General features: G+C 37.6%; 1 protein-coding gene across 3 annotated transcripts in view; it reads left to right on the top strand.

The window, feature by feature from the left end:
- The window catches only part of MRPL1 (mitochondrial ribosomal protein L1), a 70,890-nt gene extending 63,640 nt beyond the window's left edge, over window positions 1–7,250 (top strand). For 2 of the 3 annotated variants that reach the window (XM_036245588.1, XM_036245594.1), the window contains 2 exons: window positions 3,012–3,093; window positions 6,955–7,250. In XM_036245588.1, the coding sequence (XP_036101481.1) occupies window positions 3,012–3,093; window positions 6,955–7,073 (201 nt within the window). In that variant the 3' untranslated portion in view covers window positions 7,074–7,250. Of the gene's footprint in view, window positions 1–2,654; window positions 2,813–3,011; window positions 3,094–6,954 lie in introns of those variants that run through there. The other variant, XR_004957119.1, reaches the window with a different exon arrangement.
- The last annotated feature ends 5,413 nt before the right edge of the window (window positions 7,251–12,663 follow it).

Consider the following 12,663-nt stretch of genomic DNA (forward strand, 5'->3'; position numbering starts at 1 on the left):
GTTAGGGAAGTTTTCTGCCATTATTGTTTCAAACAGGTTTTCAGTTTCTTGCTCTCTCTTCTCCTTCTGGCATCCCCAAGAAGGGAATGTTGGCACGCTTGAAGTTGTCCCAGAGGCTCCTTACACTTATTTATTTGGATTCATTTTTCCTTTTGCTGTTCTGATTGGGTGTTTTTACTTCTTTATATTCTAAATCGATAGTTTGTTTCTTGGCTTTACCTACTCTATTATTGAATCTGTGTAAATTATTCTTTATTTCAGTTAATGCCTCCTACATTTCTTACTGTGCATCCTTAATTTCTGACTGGTCCTTTTTTATGCTCTTGAGTCCCTCACTAAGTTCGCTGAGGTTCTCACTAATTTCATTGAGCATCCTTATAAGCAGTATTTTGAACTCAGCATCTGTTAGGTTGCTTATCTCCATTTCGCTTAGTTCTTTTATTGGGGTTTTGTTCTGTTCTTTCATTTGGGACCTATTTCTTTGTCTCCTCATTTCGGCTGCCTCCCTGTGTTTGTTTCTATGTATTACTTAACTAAAGGTATGGGGCTAGCTGAGACCAGATGCTGCTTGTTTGAAAGAATTTAGGAAAACCTGAAGCAGGATCTAAGACAGGCCAATCCTATGGTAAAGTAACTGGCAACAGCTTGAGTGGGCCTGAAAGTTGGGTGGGGCCGGGCCTGAGGGAATCACCAGGGCGGGGCTACCAGTGTGAGCCAGGTTGCTGGAGTCCCAGATATGGCTGCTGTTTGCCACCCCAGGGAAGGGCTCACCAAAGGAACAAAGACCTCTGACAGCAAGTTTATCCCTGAGAAAGACCTCTCGCAGCCCTCGCTGCAGTGCCAAACAGCTCAGTTCTTCCCTGTATGTCTCTGGGCCCCTGGAGCTGCCTCCCCTCCAAGCTTAGATGGAGTGAGTCCAATAAGTCCATCTGCGGGCCCTTTAAGGGGAGCTGCCTGAGGCTCCAGCCACATCAGCCTCCCTGATCCTCAGTTCCTGCTAGTTTTGCCAGTCAGAAGTTATGGGGACTTCTCTTCCTGGCACTGGGACCCTGAGTGGGACACTTGGTGTGGGAAAGGGACCCCTCAGTCCTCAGCGAGGACCTTCTCAGCTGAGGAGGTCTCCTCCTGATTTTGATCTGCCACACGTGGGTGTGGGACTAGCCCGTCCACCTCCACCCCTCCTACCAGTCTCGATGTAGGTGCTTCTTTAATTCTGTAGTTGTAGGACTTCCATTCAGCTGGATTTCAGGTGGTTTTGAATGATGGTTGTTCTGTAGTTTATTTGTAACTTTGATGTGATTGTAGGAGGACGCGATATTGCATTTACCTACGCCACCGAAAGTCCATATAACTTTTTCATAATTTTTCACAATATCTAAAAGAATAAGTAAAAATGAAGTATTAATGGCTACAAATATATTTTTTAATTCAGTAGAGATGTAGTACTAAGTAAAGATAGAAGTGTTGAAATTGGATAAAAGTGTAAACTATTTTAAAACTTAATGAAATCACTGAAGTCATCCTACTAATGAAAGTTACAGGGGATGTAATTGTTTTTCATTTCTAAAGCCATGTCATTATTAGCTTACTGTAGAAATGGCAGTACAGGTCAGCAGGAATTATATAGTAGTTACAAAAATCTGGTAAGTTTAGTCTAAATAGTGTAACAAACTATTTAAGTTAGGTTGAACATCTCACTTTTTCTTGTATTTATTGCTGTCCCAAATTTAAGGTAGGTTTAGGTCTTTAACAAAGGGTAAAGGAATTTATTAGATCTGTGGTGGTTACTTCAGTTAATATATAAGGAAGGACAGTTTGAGGTAAAGTGGAGAATTAAAGGAATTAGAGAAGACATGAACATGTGTTGATACCCTTGGCATTTTTTTTTTTTTTTCTCTATTTTAACAGCAAATGTAAGGTGCCTTGTCTGTCACTGTACTACTTGCCACAGTGCAAATTTAAGTTTGTAAGGTCTGTGGACTTAGTGAAGTGACCTAAGCATTTCTTGATATTTTTCTTCCCAGAATCCCACTTGTGCATTGGCATAACGTGAAAATACACCAGTAATGTCTGTACCTTCTCATTTAGGGTTTGGTACTGCATCATGCCCAAGAGAGTGTCAGGTAGATGTCTGATAAGGAACATGTGAATCATGTTTTCAGGGGGAATTCTCTTTATGGTCATATGGCACATTTCTCGCAGTCATTGGAAAATAGAAATCTTGTTTGAACTTGAACTCTTACTGTGTGATTTTTTTTGCTGGTTACACTATTATAAGTTTTATATGAATTTTTAAAAATGGATTCATTTTGTAAATTGCAAAATCCTCTACATATTGAAATGCAATATAACTGGTTTTAACTGGGATATTTAAGAGTAACATGCATTGAATTTGAATGATAAACACAAGGACTTTCCAAAGATGTGAGTTTTTCAGGGTTTAGGAGTTTTATAAATAGGTCTTGTTCCTGTATGTATTTACTTGCTGTATTATTGCTAAATAGCAGGATGATTATTATTGCCTAGTTAGTGTTAGCATAGCATCCTGAAAATGTCTCTGTGTGAGATGTGTTTTCTGAATGTGTATAGTCAAGTAGTTTTGTTTGAAATGTGTGAGAGCTTTAATTTCTAAACATTTCTGTTTCCTTTAAAAGTAAATCAACAAATAACTTCAAGAGAAAATATCACTAATTCCTTGAGGGGTAAAGGGTGTGGTATATCCTGCCTCAGGATTGATTTCGGGGAAATCACTTGGTAATCAAGGAATCTTGAGTGGAACTTCAAAACACTTTGCTGTAATATGTACTGTAAGGTAATTAAGTCTTCATTCTAAAAGAAGAGTTATAGAAGGATTTTCTTTTCCAGAAAGGTCTCTTATTAGATAATTTGCATTAGTTGAATACTTGAAAAATACTGTCGAGGATAAATACTGATACAACTACCAACATTTGTTTTATTTTCTCACTTTCACATCATTAATGTTATATATCCTTTTTTTCTTCTTTTTTCAGCTTGATATGTCAAGTGACGAGATAGCTGCCAATCTGCAAGCTGTTGTCAGAGAAGTTTGTAGGCACAGACTGCTGAATTTGGGTGAGTGGGTAGCTGGGGTAGACTTCCCTATAGCCCTGTGTACTTTAAAAATGTAAGATATTTAGAGGACTTCCGGTCAAAATGGTGGCGTAGGTAAATGCAGTATTGCGTCCTCCCACAACCACATCAAAGTTACAACTAAACTACAGAACAACCATCATTCAAAACCACCTGAAATCATGCTGAATGGAAGTCCTACTACTACAGAATTAAAGAAGCAGCTACATCGAGACTGGTAGGAGGGGTGGAGGTGGAGGGGCTAGTCCCACACCCACGTGTGGCGGATAAAAATCAGGAGGACACCTCGGCTGGGAAAGTCCTCCCTGAGGACTGAGGGGTCCCCATACCACACCAGGCGCCCCGCTCAGGGTTCCAGTGCCAGGAATAGAATCCCCATAACTTCTGGCTGGAAAAACCAGCGGGAACTGAGGCTCAGGGAAGCTGATGCGGCTGGACCCTCAGGCAGCTCCTCTTAAAGGGCCCGCAGATGGACTTATCGGACTCACTCCGTCTAAGCTTGGAGGGGAGGCAGCTCGAGGGGCACCAGAGACATACAGGGAAGAACTGAGCTGTTTGGCACTGCAGCGAGGGCTGCGAGAGGTCTTTCTCAGGGATAAACTTGCTGTCAGAGGCCTTTGTTCCTTTGGTGAGCCCTTCCCTGGGGTGGCAAACAGCAGCCATATCTGGGACTCCAGCAACCTGGCCCACACTGTTTGCCTCACCCTGGTGATTCCCTCAGGCCCTGCCCCACCCAACTTTCAGGCCTACCCAAGCTGTTGCCACTTGCTTAACCATAGGATTGGCCTGTCTTGGATCCAGCTTCAGGTTTTCCTAAATTCTTTTAAACAAGCAGCATCTGGACTCAGCTGGCCCCATACCTCTCGTTAAGTAATACATAGAAACAAACACAGGGAGGCAGCCAAAATGAGGAGACAAAGAAACAGGTCCCAAATGAAAGAACAGAACAAAACCCCAGGAAAAGAACTAAGCGAAATGGAGATAAGCAACCTAACAGATGCTGAGTTCAAAATACTGCTTATAAGGATGCTCAATGAACTTAGTGAGAACCTCAGTGAACTTAGTGAGGGTGTCAAGAGCATAAAAAAGGACCAGTCAGAAGTGATGGATGCACAGTCAGAAATGTAGGAGGCATTAACTGAAATAAAGAATAATTTACACAGATTCAATAGTAGAGTACGTAAATCCAAGAAACAAACCATTGATTTGGAATATAAGAAAGCAAAAAACGCCCAATCAGAACAGCAAAAATAAAAAAGAATCCAAAAAATTGAGGATAGTGTAAGGAGCCTCTGGGACAACTTCAAGCGTGCTAACATTCGCATTGGGGATGCCAGAAGGAGAAGAGAGAGAACAAGAAATTGAAAACCTGTTTGAAACAATAATGGCAGAAAATTTTCCTAACTTGGTGAAGGAAACAGACATACATGTCCAGGAAGCACAAACAGTTCCAAACAAGATGAACCCCAAGAGGCCCACACCGAGACACATCATCATCAAAATGCAAGAGGTTGAAGACAAAGAGAGAATCTTAAAAGCAGCAAGAGAAAAGCAAGTAGTTACCTAAAGGGAGTTCTCATAAGGCTGTGAGCTGATTTCTCAAAAGAAACTTTGCAGGTCAGAAGGGAGTGGCAAGAAATGTTCAGAGTGATGGAAAGCAAGAACCTACAACCAAGATGACTCTATCCTGCAAAGCTGTCATTTAGAATCGATGGCCATATAAAGAGTTTCCCAGACAAGAAAAAGTTAAAGGAGTTCATCACCACCAAACCGTTATTGTATGAAATGACGAAGGATCTTTTTGAAGAAAAAGATAAAATATATGAACAAACAAAATGGCAATGTATACATATCTATGGGCAATGGAATCTACAAACAAAATGAACAGGCAGAGCAGAAACATTCTCATAGATACAGAGAACATTTTGTTAGTTACCAGATTTTGGAGGGGGGTTGGGGAAATGGGTGAAAAAGGTGAAGGGATTAAGAAGTACAAATTCATTGCTAGACTGACAAACCTCAAAGGCAAAGGGGTTGGGGGTGGGAAGAAATAAACCAAAGAACTTCAATGCATAACCAATGGACACAAACAATAGTGTGGGAAAAGGCAGGAGGGGGGCGGGAGTGTGGAGGAGGGGGTCATTGGGGGAAAAATGAGGAACATGTGTAAGACATTCAACAATAAAGATTTTTTTTTTAAGTCCAAATAAATAAATAAATAATATAAGAATGGGAAATTGAAAGAAAAATAAAAATGTAAGATATTTAGAAAACAACCAAGTTCATATGCAGCTACCATAGCAAAAGTATTTCCAGGGATTAAGTAAATAAAATTTAATTCTCCAAAGGATTCCTAATTGCCTTATTAAAAACTGTAGTTATTTAGAGAGGAGACTTCTTCAACATTAGTGGTAATATTCTACACCCTGAAATCTTTGTAAATTTCTACATGATTTCTACCATTAAATGGGATAAATAAAGTTTGAAGGAAAACTGATTGCCTTAAACTTACAATGGCATTAAATAGAAACTAAAATCACTTATGAAATGATGTGAAGCCACACCATTGACTTTGTCACTGGCACTAGCTTTCTAAATCTTACTTGTTTTAGAAAAGAAACAAGGTTTTAATCATGTCATGAGAGTCACGTCTTATAAACAGGGTATTCGTGGTGAACAGTGAAACGTGATCGAGATGGGGAAGCTGTGTAGGGGCCAGGCACCCGTCCAGTGCCCTTATCACTGCATTTGTGCAGCTCACATTCCTTCCTGAGGCAAATGTCACTCACAGCTGTCTGAAGCCAAGCGAGAGTCCATTACGCTCAGTAGACTACCTTATGATTTTATCATTATAGGAGTTGGTCACTTTGCGTTGTATAGCCAAGTGTCTAACTAAAGCACAATCTTACATAATTTTTCACCTTCTTTGAGAGTTAAACACACTGGTGATAATGGCCTCATTTGCTAATTCTGTTGTCCTAGATTTGGCCATAGTAACTTAGTAATGGTATGTGTGGGTTCTTATATTCCATGGAGAACTTAGAGTATAGGCTCCTCTGAGACTATAGTTGGAGTAGAATGATAGTTAGTAAATTTCTAAAAACAATATAGTTATCTGGTTTTTGCCAGTTTAAACAAAGTCCTTTAACATTAGTCATAGGAAAGGCTTTTTAATTTTTTTTCTTTTTAATCCTCACCTGAGGATATTTTCCTATTTATCTTCAGATAGAGTGGGAGGGAGGGAGAGAGAGAGAAGAGAGGAGAACATCGACGTGAGAGGGATACATCTACTGATTGCCTCCTGCGTGACCCCAAGCAGCGCCAGGGACGAACCACAACCAAGGTAACATGCCCTTGGTCGGAACGAACCCGTGACTCTGGTCCTCGGGCCGATGCTCTAACCACCGAACAAAACTGACTAGGGCAAAGCTTTTTAATTTTTAAGACATTTTATTAAATGTTTGTAAACCCAAAGGTAGCATCTGTGTTGACTGTTTTTAATAAATATTTAGACTATTTCCATCAAAAGTACATACTACTACCTGCTCCTTCACTGCCGACTTTGCAATAAAATAAATTCTAAGTGGCCATGTTCTGGCATAGAGAAATGAATTATTCGTGAGTATGTGTAGTTTAAAGGATAAATCTCTGATATTCTAGAGAGTAGCTAGCTTGTCTTTGCTCTAGAAATGAAACGATCTTTCCTTTCTTATATTTCAGAATGTTAATTCAGTAATGTCAGTACTTACAACATATACCGTGAGTTCTATAGGGATTCTTGTATGTTTGTATTTGCTTATTCTATGGAATAAAATGAAAGGTAATTCTTGTCTTTGTTTCCAGGACCCTTTGTGGTACGAGCTTTCCTTCGTAGTTCGACAAGCGAGGGTTTGTTACTAAAGATGGAGCCATTGTTGCCTAAAGAAGAGGAAACCAAAGAAAGTAACAGAGAAGCTGCCTGAATGTGTTGTATTGTGAAGTTATTTTTAGTGGATGAAGAAGCAAGAGAGGAAATATAAAACTCTATAATCTCTACGTTTGGTGTCTTGTTGTTTCTTGATCATCATTCTTGGAAGTGGATTTTAACACTGGAAAATCTTACAACATTTTCAAAAATAAGAAAATAAAATTTCTGTGTCATAACTTACCTTTAGATCCCATTAAATCTGCTTCCTTAGAATTCAGATTTTACATGCTGGTAATTATAGCAGCAATTTTTAGCTTAATAACTTTCCCTTGAGAATGATACCGTCTGAGGGAAAAGGAACATTCTCAGTTCCCATGAGAGAGAGTGGCAGGATCATGAGCTACATCACAGATATGACTATTTTCTAAAGAAAACATGGAAATGTTGGGAAATGTTCATTCTAATAAATCCTGCATGTCATTCGTGATAATATGAATATAAAAAATGACTAAGCCATTGAAATGTAGGTGGGAAATCTTTATTTCCCCTTAGAAATCAATTTATAATATTTATGTTTTTATAATAATAATACTGTATATTTTTATGGTGCTTTGCGTTGTACAAATCACTGTGTGTAGTATTTTCATATACTTAACCTTGTTTGATCCTGAATTCCTCTGCTTAATAGGAAGTAATAAGTTTGGTTAATGTTTGTTGAATGAACATCTGATGAGTTGGATAGAACTACTTTCTTTATGGATGAAGAGTCAGGCTACCATCTTTTGAAAGCTTACTAATTAATCATTATTTGAAGAGTCTAATCACAGTAGAAGCTTTATATTTTTAGATTTTCTTGTGATTAACAATATATATTTACTCTCTTAATCACAAGAAAATCTTGACAATTTTAGAACCACTCATAAATATTTTAAAAATCACATAATTCTACCACAAATAGATAACTTAGCATTAATATTTTGATGCTTTCCATTGTCTCTTTCAATCGACAGACAACGTGCAGACATGTAAGCATTTCCCCATATTATTTAAAATTTCATGTGAAAAGCATCACTTTAATATTTCATCCTATTGATGATTTAATCTATGGAGTCATTGCCCAATTTGGGATCATTTGACTTGCTTGGGTGCCCCTCCCCCTCTATTATTTTTAATACTTTAGAGAAACTCTTTCGGCATAATTTATTTTCCTCTATTTCTAGAAGTAACATTCCTGGGTTAAAAGGTATGATATGGCTAAAGGTCGTATGTGTTAGAAAAGTGCCTTTTGATCCGAACTAGGAAATATGGTTGGTAAACTTGCTCTAGGCAAGAACATTCCAGGGTCTTATTAACTGGTCTATGAATAAATAATTAACTACCCTTCCATTAGAGCATTTTTTTCTACTGGCTAACTAGAACTAATGTTGAGTGTTTATAATGATATGCTTCTGGAGAAATAGAATTGTCCTAGATTTTTTTGGTATTACTATTATCTTCTTAAAAGTAAATTAAATCTTATATTTAAAAAGAGTAAAAACTTTCCAATTTGATAGTAAATACTAGTGATTCTCAAACTTAAGCCCACATCCAAATCATGTGGAGGGCTTGCCAGCACAAATTGCGGAGCTCCATCCCGCAATTCGAGGAGTTCCCAGGTGATGCTGCTGCTGGTCCAGGGACCATACTTTGAGAACCACTGGTATCGACTAACGACTCTTCTAACTGTGGCTGGATAAAAAAATCTCTGGCTTTGGTACAAGCATCATTTTATTAAAAAATTCCACAGATAATTCTGATATATCAGGGTTGATAATCACTGATATATGCAATTAGCCAACTTATGAAAGGTAAAAGTTGTGATAGGAAAAAGATTTTTAAAGAGTGAAGTGAAAAAAAAAAGAAAAAGATAATGCACTATATTTAAGAGCCAGGACTAATTTCTAGCTTTCAGGTTTATCCCTATGTGTAAATAGTTTAAATTCTGTGTTCTAACCCTGTGGAAAAACAATTTAAAATCTGGGGTTTTCTATAAAACAAGGACATCATAAGATGATTACTGATGAAATTTCCAACAAAAATTTTGATAAAACTTTTGCAGATGGCATTTCATGCTGTTAGAAGTGATGTAATATAACATTATTAATTAACATTACTAATACAAACACACACGTAAGCATAAATTTAATGGTATTAGCATTATTTTATTAAAGACCAAAGGCACAGGAGAAGGTATTTGGCTTTTTATAGCAAGTAGTTAATCATAGTGTCCAGTAGGTGGCGATAATAACCTTTCATACAACTAAAATAGCCCACTTACTGGTAAATTATTGTTTTTTCATTTCACTATACAAATAGCAAAAATACTTATAGACCACTTAGTGCTTTGTTTGAGAATTAATTGTTCTTGTTAATTTTGTTCTGTTTTGGGTACGTTACAGTGGTTGCTTTATGTGTCACTAATAATACTTAATAAGGATTGTTTTATCTGTTTCTGTTTTAATCTTTATTATAGAATCGAATATTCAAAAATTTAAAAAATACGATAACACCTATTTAGTTACCACCAAGATTTAGCAGTTATCAACATTATGCTGTTGTTCTAGTCATCTATCCCTTCATCTACCCACCAGCCCCAGCTTGTCCTCAGTCCTGCTGGAGTAATTAAAGGGAAATCCCCTATATCATATTACTTAACCTACAGAGTTTTAAGAATATCAAACTATAATTTCAAGTCCATTTTTCAGAATTATTGTTTTTGTATTCTACTCTGGCCATTGAGGGCATTTCGTGTTTATTATTATTATATTATTTGTTATGTAATAATGGGAAAAATATTTTTAGTGTTTTTGGAACTTAAAAAACATAGTAGTACAATTAGCCCAAAATGTATGAAATATCGTTACTTAAAAAAAGAAAAATTGGTATTTTCATTAAAATTTTTATTTTTGAATCGAAATATAAAATTGGAAATGAAATGAGAAATTTAACTATGATTATAATGGATTAAATACTAAATTTTCATCTGAAGGTATCAAAAAATAAAAGTTTTACTGTACTTTATTAAAAAAAATAGAAGCATATTAAATAAGTTTGGCAAGTAGAGAAAAGAAGATCACAAAGGAGGAAAACAATAACCTACAATTAACAACACCTTTTTATGCTTCCTTTGTTTTTTTATTTTCCATACATGGAGGTCTTCTGTTCCCCCCAAATACAGGGTTGGATTACGTTGGGTGTACAGTAGGAAAGAAGGCATCTTGGCCCTGGAGGTTTCCCACACGTCCAGCTCTATTGTCACTTTCAATTGAAAAAAGCCAACTGGAAGGCTTTCCAAGTATTTGCTAAATGAAAGGTCCAATTCTTTCTGTATTTCAACATGTGCTACATAAACTTTATATTACTGTTTTCTAAGTTGGAAACTGCTTTAATGAAAACTACTTTATACAAATGTTTAAGTTAAATAAAATAACCTAGTGTTTCCCAAGGGGCAATATGTATTCCATTAGTGGCACAAGAAATTAATTTTAATAGTAAGTGAACCACATTTTTTTTTTTTTTTTTGGTACGTGCCCCTAGCAGGAACCGAACCTGGGACTCTCTGGTCTGCAGACTGATGCTCCAGCCACTGAGTCAAACTGGCCAGGGCGAACCACATTTTAAATTAATAGTTAAGTATGTCTTTAATGTGTATAGGAAAATATAACTAACATATAAAGCCCATGATTTCATGGGCGTTATTGCCTAGGATAACATTACAATAGGTGGTTCTTTGTAGTCCATTTAAAAATATTGAGTAAATTATATAAATTCACAAACTATATATAAGCTGCTTTCAGAAGAGGCTGCATCATTTTACACTCTCCCCATCAATGCATAAGGTCCCAGTTTCTCCACATCCTTAACACTTGGAATTGCCTGTCCTTTATTACAGGCTTTCTAGTGAGTGTGTGGTAGTTATATATGTTTTCATTGAGAACATGAGTTATTTTGCTGAGAAAGTATTTAGGGATAAATAACAGTGGTTTTTAAATATGCACCATTTGGAAGGTTGAGTACATTTATACTATGAAACTCCAGATTTAGAGCTGGGACCAAATATAGATGATAGAGAAGCAAATTCTGGTGCAAAGTTGAACACAATGCTGTGGACTCTTGCAAAGTAGTAGTGACTGTTTTACTGTGTATTTATTTACATGCAGCTCTATCAGTTAGTGTTCTTCAGTTACAGTCAACGGAAATGACTGACTAAACTAGAGAAGGAATGTATTGTAAGGATATGGGGTGATTCACAGAATAGGAAACAGCTCAGCTCGAGGAATCTAAATAGCAGGAACCAATGGACAGTGTCCCCAGAGAGCTACTGTCATGGCAAGCAAATCAGCTCTGTTTTCTGACCTTGTGTCACTCCACTCAAGATTCTAAGGAGAGAGAGTCTGTTTGGCCTACTTCAGTGTACATGCTCACTCCTTGGTCAGGAGAAGACAGAATTGATAATTTCACCTGAAGTACACGCAGTTGGGGAATATTGAAGTACCTTTACCAAAGGAAGGGGCTGCTGGGTGCTGGGCCTGCAAAACCAATAAATGCCCACTACACCAGGTCACTTCCTCTGATGATTATTTAGGAAGAATTAGTAACAATGATAGGAGGTTCCACAAATCCCTAAGGCCCATTTATTCTTTAAATATTTATTCAATGTGTCCTAGGATGTCTATGAAATCAATAACTGTACTTCTTTAAACTAAAAATATTTACTTTGATACTCAAAGTATTTTTGCATAGCGCATATTCTTCAAATGTAAAAGAAACATTGCCTATTTTTTAGAGGGGAGAAATGTCAATTTCATTTTATTAAACATATACCTATGGACAGATTCATTCTCATGGTAAAAGATCAATTAAAACCCTGGCTGGTTAGGCTCAGTGGTTAGAGGTCGTCGGCCTGCAGACCAAAGAGTCTTGGGTTTGACTCCTGGTCAAGGGCAGGTACTTTGGTTGCAGGTTTGATCCCTGGCTTGATCAGGGTCATGCAGGAAGCAACCAATTGATGTGTCTCATATCTATTTCTCCCTCCCTCCCTCCCTCCCTCCCTCCCTCCCTCCCTCCCTCCCTCCCTCCCTCCCTCCCTCCCTCCCTTCCTTCCTTCCTTCCTTCCTTCCTTCCTTCCTTCCTTCCTTCCTTCCCAGTCTATTTAAAAAAAAATTAGCCGGGCAGGTGTGGCTCCATGGTTGAGCTTTGGCCCATGCACCAGGATGTCACTGGTTTGATTCCAGTTGGGGCACATGCCCAGGTTGTGGGCCCAATTCCCAGTGGGGATCATGCAGGAGGCTGCTGATTGATGTTCTCTCTCATTGATGTTTCTATCTCTCTCACCCTCTCTTCCTCTCTATAAAGAAAATCAATAAAGAAAAAAATTTAGAAAAATCAATGGAAAAATATCCTTGGGCAAGGATGAAAAAAAACCCCACGATCAATTACAGCAAAATTTATGTGATACCCATCCCCCAGCCTCCCTGAAACTTCATGCGGATCTTCTATACTTGTACAAATTATGTTCCTAGAACTACACAGTCTATTGCATGTTGGCATATGGAGGCTTTGATATTTAAAAATAGTATTATGCTAAGCAAACTAAACAAATCAGA

This window comes from Molossus molossus, unplaced genomic scaffold, assembly GCF_014108415.1.
Source record: "Molossus molossus isolate mMolMol1 unplaced genomic scaffold, mMolMol1.p scaffold_m16_p_1, whole genome shotgun sequence".
Classification (NCBI taxonomy): domain Eukaryota; kingdom Metazoa; phylum Chordata; class Mammalia; order Chiroptera; family Molossidae; genus Molossus; species Molossus molossus.